A 16,367-nucleotide genomic window follows, 5' to 3' on the forward strand; every position below is an offset into this window, starting at 1 on the left:
TATTACCTTGCTTTTCTTTTCTTTTTTTTTCCCACGAAAATTGGGGTTAAGTGATTTGCCCCAATAGCTAGTATGGGCCAGTTGTCTGAAGCTAAATCAAAACTCAGGTCCTCCTGAATCCAGTGCTGGTGCTCTATCCATTGTACCAAGATACAATTTTAACACAAACTGAAATTTGAAATTCAATGTGTACAAAAGAGAATATATTAACCTTCACTCCAAGTCTCATAGAATTTTGCCTCCATAGTATTTCTGACCAGTATCCTCTCTCCAATCACTCAATAAAGCACATATTATGAACCAGGAACTATACTAGGGAAAAAAAACCAAAATGAATGAAACAATCCCTACTCTCAAGAAACTTACATTATAATGGGAGAGACAATAAAGATATATTTAAGAATGAACAGAATAATTTATATAAAGAGAATAAAAAGTAGTTAAATACAACATAATCTAATAGAGCACTAGATATTTAAGGGGTTAGATAAGGATTTATATAGAAGGTGCTACATCAACTAGATATTGAAATGAGAGTCTTAGAAGCAGAGATAAGAACTAGTACATTTACAGAAATGGAGGACAATAGTGCTAAGACATGTCAGCAAGAGAAACATGTAGAAAATAGAGAAAAGGCCAATTTAGCTGGATTGCAGAGTATGGGAAGGGGAATAGTGTATAGTGAAGCTGGAAAGATAAGTTGGGGTCAGTCTCTGAAGGGCTTTACAAACTAAAAAGATGTTTATATTGATTGTGGAGGCAAATGGAAATTTGGGTTTTATCAAATAGGGAAATTACACAGTACAATCTGTGCCTAAGCAAAATTACTCTGGCAACTTATTTGAGAAACAAGAAGTCTAGCAGTTCCTTTTACAGAAATTGGAAAGTTTTGATAAAAACAAGGATCAACTGAGTTTGAATACCTCTAGTATGAACACCTAGTATGAAATGTCCAATAGGCAGTTGGTGAAGTGGGAATAAAGCTGAGAGGGAAGACTGAGGTTAGATATATACAAATCCTAGAGTCTGGCATAGAGAGGGTAATGAAACTAAAAAAGAATTTAAAGAGAAGAATAAGGAGTCTAGAACAAAAACTTGGGGAATACCCACAGTGAGGGGGCAAGGAGCAAGTAGAAAGAAACCCAGGAGAAAAACGGTGTCATGAAAATCCAGATAGGAGATAGTATTCAGGAAGAGAATTATCAGGAGTGGTAAATGGAGCAGATGTATCGAGAAGAATGAAGCCTGAGAAAAGACCACCATGGAAACTAAAAAATAATTGGTAATTCTCTAAAGGGTAATTTCAGTAGTGATGAAATCAGAATCAGAAGCCACACTATAAAGGGTTAAGGAGTGAGAGGAGAGGAAGTGGAGGCAGTGAGTGAAGATGGCTTTTTCTAGGAGTTTGACCAAGAAAAGAGAGATATATAACTTATGCTCATATGGCTCCCATCCTAGCTTAGGCCTTTGTCACCTCTTTCCTATACACTATTGTAATAGCTCCTAATTGGTCTTCTTGTTTCAAGTCTTTCTCCTTTCCAATTCCAATCTAAAGTATGCCTGACCTGTCTTGTTCAATAAAACCTTATCTTTTTCTCTAAATTCGCATAGCTAAATACAAGATGCAAAATCCTTTATTTGGCATTTAAAGCTCTTTACAACTGAATCCAATATTTCCTTTGTTGTTGTTGTTGTTGTTGCCAGTTGTAGCCAACTCTTCATGACCCCATTTGGGGTTGTCTTAGCAAAGATACTAGAGTGGTTTGCCATTTTCTTCTCCAGCTCATTTTACAGATGAGGAACTAAGGCCAACAGGGTTAAATGACCTGCCCAGGGTCTCACAGCTTGTAAATGTCTGAAGTTGGATTTAAAATCAGAAAACATGAGTCTTCATGTCTGGCACTATATCCACAGCATCACGTAGCTGCTCCAGCTAAACAGTTTAATTACAGTGCCCTCCTCCTTCCACCTAAAGATACATACCTGCATACATGTGGTAGGTTAGCCTTTCAATTAATTTCACCACAGTTCCTCCTTTAATGATAGGGATTCCACTTTGCAAATTGTCTTCAAAAACAATGTTTTCTTCTGAGTCTTTCACAACAAAGCGATAAACTTCTGGACTTGGCAACCTCAGGGGTTGCTCATTTTCTTCTTTTAATAATACTGAATCTAACATTCGATCTAGTGTACTACGATACTGAAGAGAAATTAAGGCTGCCATCCAATTATTTTTTTCTTCAGTGGACTTAGCAGCAAATATAATGCTGTTTTCATCTTTGGAAATCAACTCAAAGGCATGCTTGTATTCAGAAGTGTCATCTTTATCACAGATTTGTATTTTCCTCATGACAAATTTTTCTTTCAATCTGTATTCTGCATTGCTATAGCCTGGAATCCGGGATTGTCCATGATTAGTTTTACAGCTAATCATTAAACCATCAAAAAGAAAAATATGACGCTCATGCTTAGCTCCTATTCTCATCAATGGGCCTTCCATTATAAATTCATTACAACATTGTCCAATATCTTTGCCTTCCCATCCATCAATATTTTTTTGAATTTCATTCATTTTTTTTATGGCCAGGTGCTTGCTCCGTAATTGACGATTATAAAATCGACAAACAGGATCCCTAGAAAAAAACACAATTAAGAAAAAGGTTTTCCAGTTACTGTTAAATCATAATTAAAACATATACAAAAATGAATAACAGAAATTCATACCAAGTTAGAGACATATTATTAATTCATATTAATTCAATTTACAAAACAAAATCTTTCAATTATTTCACTGACTCTTAAGTAAACAACAAGTTAATTCCACTATGCCTCAGTTCCTTACTTGTAAAATGAGAAAAATTATCTATTATGCATTACATATCTAATGCCATAATTGAAGATGTAAAAAATAGTGAGCTTTTTACACATCAGGTGAAGCAAACTATAAAATATGTCATATAAAGCAATGATAATAGATTCCCTAGTACAATTTAAAGGGAAATATTTAAATCATTTTCAGTATCTGGAAAAGATATGCAAAGTCAGTTTAAAAACATAAACCATGCCAATGTATTTAATTCTTTTTTAAAAAAAATTTATTTGAGGCAATGGGACTAGATAATTATTAAGTGTCTAAGGCTATATTTGAACTCAGGTCCTCCTGACTCCAGGGCTCTATCCACTACACACCTAGCTGCCCCAATGCATTTAATTCTTAACAATGAAAGTCTGATTTTTAAAATTGCTGGATATGTGTAACACCATCTGAGGAAATGATATATGTTTAGTATTAGAATTGAAACAAAAAATTATTACTACTAATCAAGCTTGGTCAGGAATCTAGAAATTAAATCCAAGTATAATTTGTGCATCCCTCATGCTTTTTATAAACTGAACTCACGCAGGTCGCCGTCTAGGTGAATGCTTGTTGCAAATTCGTTCCATGCTACATCGGAAATTCAGAAGAGCAGTAATAGCTTGCTTCAAACATTCTCTGTCTTCTTGCTCTTCACTGCATTCTTGCAATTGCTAAGAAAAATTGGAAAATCCAAAATAAAATTTGTATTTTGTTTTGCTTAAGAATAGCAAAAACATAAAAAAGAAAAGAAAAAACTGCCAACAAACTAAAGGAATTTAAAAAAAGGAAACCAGTAACAAATCTGACAATAAGTCATTCAGTCTTCACTTTAAAGACTTCCAAGGAGAGGAATCCATCCTTTCTCAAAGGTAAACCATTCCACCTTGGGACAGCTCTAACCTAATCATTAGCAAGTCTAAATTTGTAGTTATGCAACTTCCGATCCCTTCTCCTAATTCTTTCTCTGGGACCAAATGGAACAAATCTGGTCTCTCTTCTACAGAAATGTTAATATAGAATTTTAATAACTGAAGATGACTGTGCTATTCCCCTGAGTTTCTCTTCTTCAGACTAAATATAGCTGGTTCCTTTAATTGATTCTTATATGACACAGAATCAAGGTCATTCATCAACCTGTTTGCCTTCATCTGAATACTCTTGTCAAAAAATTGAAATTAAGTTAGTCTGGCATGACCTGTTCTTATAAAGCCACGCTAGCTCTTTGTAATTATTGTTTCCCTTTCTAGATGATGATTAATTAGAACCTTCCTAAGAATCACTCAGGTTCACTAAGCTGTAGTTTGCAGACTTTTTTTTTTTTTGGAAAATTGGGACATTTGTTCTTCTTCAATCTGATATCTCTATTTTTCCATGAACTTTCAAATATCACTGACAATGGCTCAGCAATCATATATACCTGTTCTTTTAGGATCATCAAGTGCTACTAAGTGCTACTCTTTACTACCTCCTTATTTATTTAGGGTTTCAAGTCCCAGTTAGTCATTTATATTCTCATTTCTAATATAAATGTCAGTCTCTTTTTCAGAGGAAAAATGTATACGAATATGTTTATGACAATACACCTTTTATACAGATCCTCTTTATTGAACCCAACTACTACAGATATAATATATTCCATCTTTAATCAGGAGAAAAGACTAACTATAGGAAAGATTTCATATTACTTTCCATAAGAACAAATCTGTCTTGTAAGGTGCCATAAAATACAATATAAATAATACATAATAAATAATAAACAAAAAATAAAAAAGTAAATCATTTCTACTAGTTAACTATCAAATCAAGAGACAAAGTACACCAACAAGAAATCTATTTAGTTCTACATTTCATAACAAACTGAAACATCTTTCTGCAGATGACTGTATGTCAGTTCTAGTATCTTTGATAAGCAACATCATAAAATCCATATTAAGCACCATCATAATAAGCATTATTGTGTTAGTAAATAGCTAGAGACTGAGATTGCGGAATGAATAGACTAATTGTGGTAAACAATAGTAATGCAATGAATGTTTGAAAAGAAATGATGAATGTAGTAAATATAAAGAAGCAAAATGAAGTAAGCAGAGTAAGAAAACAATATATATAACTCCTATAATGTTAATGGAAAGAACAACCAAAATAATCAAAACTGAATACAATAAAATCATAAAGCTCAAATTTGATCCTAAAGATGAGAAATGAAAAGATATCTCCACCTATTTCATTTAAAGCTGGGGGTATGAGGTCATAGATATGAGCATATATTGACTCTAGAAATAGGGAAGGATTCAAGGGGGAATCTAGGTAATATAAAAAGAAAAAGTAACCATAAAAATCTATAAAGATATACCACTAAGCACTAAGTATTCTCTCTCACCCTGATAACAATCCGTGACTAAGTCTTTGCCACATCTCTTTTAAGTGTCCCTTTTCTCTTCTCTGGCACTACCACCACCTAGGTAGAGGCCCTCACACCTGAACTTATGCAAAAGTCTTCTGTTGGCCTGCAGTTTCAAGTATCTCCTCAGTCCAGTCCATCCTGCCCTCAGCTGCTTAAGTTAGCTTCCTAAAGAGGGGATGTGATCAATTCATATAAGCCCTCCTACTGAATTATTCTCCATAGCTCCCTATCACCTCCAGAATTAATTTAAGATCCATTGTCTGGCTTCTAATCTCCTTCCTTCTTACCTTTCCAGTCTTATACTTTTTTTTCTTCTATGTACTCTACATTTCAGAAGTACCTGGTTCTTTGTTGTTCCGCATACGTAAAACTCCATATACCAGTTCAGTACATTCTCTCTCTCTCTCTCTCTCTCTCTCTCTCTCAAAGGTTTTTGCAAGGCAATGGGGTTAAGTGGCTTACCCAAGGCCACACAGCTAGATAATTATTTAAGTGTATGAGGCCAGATTTGAACTCAGGTACTCCTGACTCCAGGGCCGGTGCTCTATCCACTGTGCCACCTAGCCACCCCCAGTACATTCTCTTTAATTGTTCTCATATCCAGAATGATATCCCTTCTTAACTTCTTGACCTCTTTCAAATCTTGGCTCACTTCTACAAGAGGTTTTTCCCAGTCAGCCTGCTACCACTTAATGCTAGTGTTTTCCTTTTGAGATTATCTCCAATAAACTCTGTATATATCTTACACAAACTCAATTCTCTGCATACCATTTTCTTTCCTTCTAAATGCTCACTTAGCCTAAAGGCACCCTGAGGAAGAGATCTAAGGCAATATGTGTCAGGCAAATCAAACCAAATCAACACTTTGCATATCCCCTAAGATATCTACAGAGACAGTCTACTACACCATCTTGCTGCCCCAATTTTGGCCATAACAACTCTAAAAGAGCATTTACTACTCTGCTGCAGAGTATTTCAACTAAATCTGGTAAGTCAGGTAGGTCCCCAGGAGTGGGGGGATCATTGATTAGTTTATGGAGGACTGAATTAGTCCTCATTTTAACTGTAACTGGCCAAAATTCCCAAGCAAATAAGTTGTGGCACTGAGTCCAAGCTGAGCAAAATAAGGAGAGACTCAAAAAAAAATTATTTTCAGAATAATCTTTTCTATACCTATCTTCAAAGAAATCATGTAAACTGAAAAAAAAAAAAGAAGTTTGTAATTTGCTCTGAACTCCCTGGAAATCATTTGCTAAAGACATTTTTTTCAATTTGTTTTTGTTCAAACAATAATCATGATAATTTAAAGCTATTTTTCAAACTTAAAAAATAAGGAAAATGTTTATCTAAGTTTTCATTCTTACCTCTAATAATTCAAAGTAGTGTGAACAATGGTAAACTGGCACTAGCATAAGGCGTGGAAGAACATACTGCACAGCTTCTTTAAAGCCATCAGCAATGGACTGGAAGACAAAAAGAATTTATTTGAATTTCCATGTGTAAAACATACAGCAAGACTATAATAGAATATAAACTTATCAAAAAAATAGAAATTAAAACAAAGATCTAAAAAGTAAAATGAATTTTTGTTTTCCTGAGGAAAAAATCATCTTCTGTACCTACAAACACTAATTTTTATTATCTTCAAAATACTGTTTCTTACATTGATATTTTCTAATCATAATAAAGAAAGAATAAGGGATATTAAAATCAAATCTTGAAGGCTAGAAAAATAGATTTTCTCAAAAAAAAGAAAGTGCAGTATTAAACATTTATTAAAATGTTTCACACTAAATTGTTACCTGAAGTCAAACTGTGAAATAATACTTAATCTTTTTCTGCATTACAGCCATTTTGAGATCAAGTCATAATAGGATCAAAATAAAACTCTAAATAAGTTGCAAAAGTGGAGAATTTTAAATCTAATACTTGTTTTGGGAAGAAACAAGATGTAATACACAGGTACTAGACTTGAAGTTAGAAGACTTAGGTTAAAGTCATAGTCACACCACTTAATAATCATATTGACTAAATCAGATAATCCATTAATCTCAGGCTCTTCTATAAAAAGTAGATAATAAAATACAATTCCTATCTCATAGATATAAGGGAAAGTGCATTATAAAACCATAAAGCATTATATAAATGAACTATTGCTTATTTCAGTAGGTACTTGACTTATAGGCACATTTCAATTTTAATATGTACAAAGAATATTCATATTTTAGTGATAACTGATGAGACTTCTGAATTAGATTTGTTTTTAAAATATAAATTGTTACTTCCAACAAAAATGACAAGCATGCAAGATGGCACCAAAATTTCTAAGATTCTAACAAAAATGACAAGCATGCAAAATGAAACCAAAATTTCTAAGAAAACAGCCAACTGAGAGAGATTTGGGAATATTTATATGAACTGATATAAAATGAATTAAGTAGAACCAAGAAAACAAAATACACAATGAAAATAATATAAATGGAGGGGAAAAACAAAATTGAATGCCATGGAATGATGAGTAAGCCAGCCACTTTTTTTTCCCCATAGAAAGAGGCAGAATATGGAAGAGTAACATTGTATATGAAAGATTAAATTGATACATTTTGGTTAGTTCTACATTATAGCATTTGTAATTGTTAAATATATAATATAATCACTGATACTAGTATTGATCTAAGACTATGAAAATAGAATTGGATAATACCAAACATACATTTGCCAAAAAGACTATTTTATGCAGAACTCGCATATAGCAAACATGCACGATGATCAGAAAAAGCAATACAAGGACATTCTCTAGGTCTTTCCAATTTTGTAAATAATGGTACAACATAGGAGACACTGGCACAGTACTACCCAGAATAGTATGCCCTCATCAGAGAAGGTGATGTGCTCTATGAGAAAAGTACAATTGTAGTAACTCACAAAAAAACACAAGATGAGCAAATTTAGAGAATCTACTCCAAATGTTCACAAAATCTATTTGTGCACAACCTATAGTAGAGAATTCCAAATTCATAGTGGTTTGATCAACACAGTCGAACACATTATAACTTGACTCATAGTGATGTTGTTTTGGTCCTCTTCAAGAATGAAGGACAATATGAAAATGGAATCTGGCAATGAGAAAACACTCTGGAAAAAGATTTCTCTGCTATTTAATAAATAAGGATGGCAACTCAAAGTTAATTAAGGATATATGTTCTAATTTTACAATATAGTTCTTGATTGCTTTTAAGTTTACCAAAAGAATTAATATTGTATCATCTCATTAGGAGGCTAAAGTACTCGAGTTTTGTGTGTTTGTTTCTGATAGTATTCTGACAGAGAGATATTGCTTAGGACTCTCATATACTGCATATTACACAGGGACTTACCATAAAAGTCTACTTTATTTCACACATAGTATTTCATTCAGTGAAAATCTAACTATTAGTATTACTTTTCCTCTAGTGTTAGGGGCCTCCAATTACTTCTCCAATTGCTATATTTTAAAAATTACATAAGAAGAATGAGAAATACAAACTATTTTACAGTATAACATTTCATAATTCCGATCTAATTATAATGCTCAAAATTCTTTTTTATCAAAATGTCACTTATCACTAGTTTTTTTTAATATTCAGGTTTTGTTCAAAGAATAATCATGATAATGTTCACAGTTATGATATAATTTAAAGATATATGTATGTGTGTGTTTGCATGTATATATATATATTTTAGAATTTTCACCCAGAACATTAACAGTCTTATAAAAAGACTTATATCAACAACTGGCTTACTAAAAGAGCTTTGGATTTAGTCACGGTCTCTCAGTCAAACCCCAGCATAGATTTTTATCTGTATGACCCTAGGCAAGTCAGTTAACATTTCTTAGTCTCAATTCTTTCAAGAATACAATCAAGAAAGTGGACTGTAGAAACCAGGAGGGATGGGAATTCAAGGAAGCCTGAAAGGATTTGCATGAACTGATGCTGAGCGAGATGAGCAGGACCAGAACACTGTATACCCTAACAGCAACATGGGAATGATGATCAACCTTAATGGACTTGCTCATACCAACAGGGTAACAATCAGGCACAATTTTGGGATATCTGCGATGGAGAATGCCATCTGTATCCTGAGAAAGAATTGTGGAGTTTGAACAAAGACCAAAGACTACTGCCTTTAATTTTTAAAAAATGTTGTCTTTATTATGTAATTCTGCTATATCTCATACTGTATGTTTCTGACTTAAGGATATGATTTCTCTCTCATCACATTCAACTTAGATCAATGAGGTGGGGGAAGGTAAGCAAGACTGGGGGAAAAATTGTAAAACTCCAAATAAATAAAACCTTTCTAAAATTAAAAAAGAGGAAAAAGTCCAAAAGAAAAAAAAAAAGTGGATTGGATGATTTATGCTCTAAACCTAAGAAATATCAATATCTTTGCTCATCATGTACCCTCATGGCTCTTTAACTCACTAAACCTCTATGTCCATTTTGCAAATATAATCTATCAGTGTTGCTGTTTATTAGATTAGATGTCACCAATTTTAGAAACTATTTAATATTCTGAAATCAAATTTCCATATCTGATAAAAAAAAATCTTCTATTCCAACTCTCCCACTCATTCATTTATACTGAACTTGTTCAAGTTTTTTGGTTTTTGGGGGTTTTTTTTCAGATTTTTCAAGGCAATGGGGTTAAATGGTTTGCCCAAGGCCACACAGCTAGGTAATTATTGTGTCTGAGGTCGGATTTGAACCCAGGTACTCCTGACTCCAAGGCCAGTGCTCTATTCACTGCGCAACCTAGCTGCTCCTCTTCATCAAGTTTTAATGGAGATTATAAGAGAGATAGAAAGATCATTTTCTTATAAAGGTATCTTCAATTCCTCCACCTTGGACTCCTAAATTCAATTAATCGATTCCTATTGATTCTATCTCCACAATCCTTAAATACAACTTTTCCTTTCCTTTTCCCATTCAAATAAATTCAATAAACATTAAGAGCCTCATAAACACAAGACATTAACCTAACAAGAATATAAAAAGAAAAATGAAACAGTACTTGCCCTCAAAGAACTAAGACTTCAAAAAAGAAACCCTGAAAGGGGTATGGATTTCTAGAGGTGCAAAGGCACAAAAGCAGAAGATGGAACATTATATAAAGAAACAAGCTAGTAACTCAATTTGACTAGAATAGAAAGTACAGAAAAGGGAATAAAATGAAATAAGATTAAAAAGGTAGTCGGATTTTGATCTTTTCCTCCTTGGAAGTCTTACAGTATTTTGTATTTCTTTTATAATTACACTTAAATTCAGCTGTGTACCATAGCTATTTTTGTGTATTTGAAGAAGGAAGGGAGGCACAGAAGGAAGAAAAGGGGGAGAAAGGAAAAGAAGGAAGGAAGGAAAGGAGAAAGGAAGAAAAGGCCCCTGTCCTCAGAAAGGACTCTACTAAAAGTGGAAATACAAAATAAACATAAAGTTAACAGAAGGGAGGAATTACTAAGAACTAAGGAAATCAGGAAAGGTCTTTGGAAGAAGATAGCACTTTAGTTATCAGTAAAAGATGTTAAAAAGCTTCCAAAGCTAGAGATGAGGAAAGAAAGCATTAAAAGGGCTATTCCCCAAGCATGAGAAATAACTCATACAAAGATAAGGACATAGAAGATGGAACAGCATGAATGGAGAACACAAAGTAGTCCAGTTGACTTGAATCATAAAGTACATGGGAAAGACTGGCTAGAGATAGATGATCATATACCCTAACTACCTAAAAGAGGAGTATGTACTTTATTCTAGAAATAATAGGGTGCCACTGATTCTTTTTGAGCAAGGAAGAAAAATGCTTTAGGAATATGAATTTGGCAGTTTTATGAAAGATTAGGATTAGAGAAGGGAAAGGATAGATACAGGGAAAACAAATAAAAAGTTAGTTTAACAGTCTGGGTGATGTAACGGTCTGGATGGTAGGTGATACAGGCCTACACTAGGGTAGTGGTCATGTGAGTAGAGTGAAAGGGAGATATGTTAAGGAAGTAGAGTTAAAAGAACTTGGTAACTAAAGAATTATAGGAAGTTAGGGAAAGTGAAAAAGTCAGGATAATTCCAAGGTTGGGAACCAAAATAATGGTGGTGTCCAAGACAAAAATAGGGAAGTTTAAGAGGAGGGATGGGTTTTGGGGAAAGACAGCTCCTTTTTTGGATAGAAATATCTTCTAGTTACTAAATTTTACTAAATCAATAGTATCATCAGAGAAAAGGTTTCAAATATGCTAAATAAAAAAGTTGAAAATTTCTAATCAAAAGAGAAACTGTGATTGTCACCATCTTTTTGCCTAACAACTGTCAAAATCATGACAATATATTGTCCATCTGACTTTTTTCATGAATATTCACTGATGAAGGCAGAGTTCTCACTGAAATAAATTATATGAATTTATTTTTTGTGAATATCCATGTTTGCCACGAGAATGAAATCTGATGATTTAAATTAAAATATATTTATTTTCACTTTACATAAAGTGAAGTCAACCGACACAACAATACAAGTAAGTGATAAAGTGACAGGATTTTTTTTAAAAAAGATGTGCTACAGAAAGAAAAATGAATATAAGAAAGCATAAATTTGCTGAGTTAAAGTGATACAATTTTCAAAAATACTAAAACACATAAATAAATGTTGTAAAAAAAATTACTTGACCATAACAAGTAAGTTACTTGACTGTAACAAGTAAGATGGCTAAAAAACTATTCTACAGATTAAAAAGTCAAGAAAACCACTTTAAAAAGATCAAGATTACTACTACAGAACTTTTTTCTCTTTTACATGTGCCTATTTCTAGAATAGGAATACTGTGTACCATATTCATTTTAACCTTACCAAATGATTTTGGGAGGCCAGTTATGTCACTGAGCAAGGAAGAATGATGTGTTCTTTCTCTATCCTCAGTGCAGTGTATCAAATCCCACTTTAAGAAATCAACAAGTTGGATTATAAATAGGAATGCCTTCCCAAAATGTTTAACTTTTCTAGTTTCTCTATAAATATTTAAAAGCATTTCTAGAGTACCTCTCCTATATTTAAAGCAGTTTGTGACTGACTGATGAACCTAGATAAAAAGAGTTCTTCTATCAAAGATTTCTCTACCAAGAACAGACTGCCTTTTCCTTTCTTCCAGATATTCTTTCAATCCAGAGTAGCTCTTGTTACGGGAACACTAGACAGATGTATTTATCTATTATTTAAATTTACCTGAAAATGCAGAGAAACAGCAGGTTTGGCCATCAAAGTATTGAAACGCTCATGAAATTGTGGTGAGAGAATATCCTGTGACAAGGTTTCATATGGATCAAATGCTTGTTCCTTAAAAAAAAAAAAGTTTTCAGAAAATAAATTTAACTTACATTTTCAGTATAACATTGGTTTGCTCCTAAGGCTACTTGGTCTGTTAGATAAGGGTGCTTGGCCTAGAATCAGGAAGACCTGAGTTCAAATTCAACCTCAGATACTTAACCTCTGTTTATCTCAGTTTCTTCATCTGTAAAATGGGGAGAATGATAATAGTCCAGGTTTGTTATGAGATAATAATTGTAATATTTGTAAATATATATGTATATATAGTAGGTGCTATATAAAGTGAGCTCCTCAACTAGGACTTGATTTTTTTTGCCCTCCAAATTGTAAGGGTAAATATCAAATATAATTCACCTGTAGCTGTAAGTGTATATTTCCAAAGGAATTTATACAGTGCCTTTACGTCATGAAATTCATATTGTTTTGATTCCTATCATCTCAAAATAAATCAGTAATACTGGGGCAACAAGCAGCAAACTATGATCTATATGTATGCGTATGTGTATATACATACACACCCACCCACCCATAAACACACACACATACACACACACACACACACACACACACACACACACGTCTATAAAAGTTGGTGTTCAGATGTGCCCAACTCTTTATGACACCAATGGAGTTTTCTTAGCAAAGATACTGGAGTGGTTTATTATTTCCTTTTGTGGCTCATTTTTAGGATGAGGAAACTGAGGCAAACAGAGTTAAAGTAACTTGCCCAGGGTCACACAACTAGTCTGAGGCCAAATTTGAACTGAGGTCTTTCCAATTGTAGGCCAGGTGCTCTAACTTGTACCCTGTATACCTACCATATGTATAAATGTTTGGATATATATGCATAAATGTATATACATACAAATACACATATAAAAAACTATTTTGGATGGAGAGTCAAATGAAAAGGAGAGCCCATAATCAAAAGGGAAGTAACTTTTGAATCTTTGGTCTGAAGATATAAAAACAAATCAAAGCAAAAAGCACTGTATTTCAAATTGAATTTTAACCTTATGTGCAAATTTTCTTTAGGGACAGTTAAGGTGGCACATTGGAAAAAGCACCTGTCCTGGAGTCAGTAAGAACTGAGTTCAAATCTGATCTCATACATTTGTGTGACCCTGGTCAAGTCATTTAACTCCCAGTGTGTGTGTGTGTGTGTGTGTGTGTGTGTGTGTGTGAGAGAGAGAGAGAGAGAGAGAGAGAGAGAGAGAGAGAGAGAGAGAGAGAGAGAGAGAGAGAGAGATTTTGTAAGAAGCTATACAATATATTAGTGCTTTATCCATGGCATACTTTTCAAAGATATTGAGACAAGTAGATATGAATAAGCATTAATAAGATAGTTTACAAAGACAATCCACGTTCAAATCAAAAAAGAACATAACCGAAGTTTTATTCCCTAAAAACATCTTGGGGATGGCTAAGTGGCACAGTGGATAGAACACTGGCCCTGGAGTCAGGAGGACCTTAGTTCAAATTTAGCCTCAGACACTTAATAATTATTTAGCTGTGTGACCTTGGGCAAGTCACTTAACCCCATTGCCTTGTAAACCTTATTCTTTTAAAAATTGAAGACTGGTTTTTTGAAATATTTTATTTATTTAAGGCAATGGGGAGGAGTGACTTGCCCAGGGTCACACAGGCAATTATTAATTGTCTGAGGACACATTTGAACTCAGCTCTTCCCTGATTCGAGAGCTAGTGCCCTATCCACTGTGCCACTAAGTTACCCCTCAAGAATGGTTTTTAATGAATTTGTAGTTTCATCATCTAAAATGGTTATTTGGACCACTTTAAGTTTACATTATTTTCTCTGAAAAACTACAATCTGGAGTTCAAGACAAGTAAATACCCTAATAAGAATAGGACTGAGAATTTCAGACAGCTAGCAAACCATTAACAGCATCAGATCCCTTAAAAAGTGAGGTAATCCATTTTGTCAGTGTAATATTGAATGAAGGTAGATACCTGAGAAATGTCATTATACTTTTATTAAGTATATCATACTTTATAGATTTCAGAAGTGAAGTCCAATATCTTTATTAGCACACTTATATAGCTGCAAAGAACATATTTCACTTAAAAAGCCATTCACATAAAATTAATTTGAAGCAATCTGAAATAAATTTTCAAGCAGAAAGTACAATGAGTAAAATACATGATGATCTCAACTTACTGACTGAAAGAAAACTAAATAAATCTTTATTGTAGAAAATGTCTTCTCATTTTGACACAATAATATAACAAGCAATTTAAACATTTTAATAAGAATATAGTATAGTTTTATAAACTTACCTCTGCTAGATCTTCAAAACAGCTGCCAGCTAAGGGATGAGGACTGCTTTCATCAGTCATTTCAACTGTGTCCTCAATTAAGCCTAAAAGTTTTACAGTCAATTCATGAATATCTAAAATGTTGCTGAATATTCCTTCAATATCCTAAAAAAATAAAAATGAAAGCATCTGAAGAAAAAAATATGCCAATAAATTAATGAATAAAAATACTCACATAAAAGCTAAAGATGGGAAAGAATCTACAACTAAAAAGTCATCTTAGTATTTTATAAGAAACAAAGCTCCCACAAGATAAACCTTGAAATTCTACATAAAAGAGGCTGTATTAAAGCATCCTACAAAAAAAAACATGAAAAAGAAGAAAAGTGTATATTGGGGAGATGGGTAAAAAAAACCCACAAAACTGAAGTCAATCAGTAAGAGTTAGAAAAAGAGAAAGTAGTTCATCTTAAATATATGCTGTACTATAGAAATTTTATTTGTGAGTTGATGTCTGGCTTTCATAAGGAATAAATAAATTTTCAATCTCAAGCCTCATCTACAACAAAATAAGATTTACCTAACCACTAAGGTAATAGATAAACGTACGTATAGCAAATTTATCCAGGTAAATTAGGACCTTCAAAATGGCAAATTGGGAACAGTTTTGATCAGAATTTCAATCCCTTTATATGACAAATCAATGTTATCACCTACAGGAAAAAAAATCAAGTACTTTATAGACTCTAATAGTAAAAAGAGATTAAAGCTCATTACCCAAGCAACTGAAATTATATGCTTTCTTTCCTAGATACCATTGTACACGCAATCATTGCATTTTGTATAAATAAATAAAAAGTACAATAAATTTTTGGTTCAGAGGCCTGGATTCTAGTCCAAGCTCTGGCAATGACTTGAAATCATAATTTCTTTGTCTCTTGTTCTTTGTCTACCAGCCCTATGTAAATCATATCAAATGACAGCTATAAGTACTTTGAAATTTTGAAAATACATAATATCCAATACTCAATTATGTGATTTCACAGTTGTGGACATTTCTACAATATTGTAGAATTCCTGCAAGCTGTATAACCTGGGTAACTCTTGTTCTGACAACTTTCCTCAATTTCACTTGACATTAAGAGAATAACAGTGGAAGATATATATTGTCCATCAATTTTCCTGTGCTCTTGCCACAAAACCAGTTCATCACTGTTTTTGTTCATTTTTTTTTCTGGTGACAACTTTTTCTCTAGTATTCATTTGTGAGAGAACTGTTAGTAATGAATGTATTGCAATCTGTTCATATCCACCATGCACCTCTATATCACTTTATAGGTGATACTTATTTTTCACTGTTTGGAAACCAAAACAGACTAAGAGCAAATCACTTAGCCTCTCAGTGACCCCAAGGAAATCTGAGATTATAAATTGTGGATCAGAGGTCAATCTGTCCCAGTGGAGAGACAGTTTCTGAACTGG

At 33.3% G+C, this 16,367-nt stretch overlaps 1 protein-coding gene across 1 annotated transcript in view; it reads right to left on the reverse strand.

The window, feature by feature from the left end:
* Positions 1–16,367, reverse strand: part of SOS2 (SOS Ras/Rho guanine nucleotide exchange factor 2) — a 118,403-nt gene that overhangs the window by 53,389 nt on the left and 48,647 nt on the right. Inside the window, exons 6-10 of the mRNA XM_074213438.1 lie at positions 14,907–15,050; positions 12,507–12,617; positions 6,626–6,724; positions 3,401–3,528; positions 1,984–2,633 (exon numbers count right to left, since the gene is read on the reverse strand). Coding sequence (XP_074069539.1) covers positions 1,984–2,633; positions 3,401–3,528; positions 6,626–6,724; positions 12,507–12,617; positions 14,907–15,050 — 1,132 coding nt within the window. The remainder of the gene's footprint in view (positions 1–1,983; positions 2,634–3,400; positions 3,529–6,625; positions 6,725–12,506; positions 12,618–14,906; positions 15,051–16,367) is intronic.

Source organism: Macrotis lagotis, chromosome 1 (genome assembly GCF_037893015.1).
Source record: "Macrotis lagotis isolate mMagLag1 chromosome 1, bilby.v1.9.chrom.fasta, whole genome shotgun sequence".
NCBI classification, from domain to species: domain Eukaryota; kingdom Metazoa; phylum Chordata; class Mammalia; order Peramelemorphia; family Peramelidae; genus Macrotis; species Macrotis lagotis.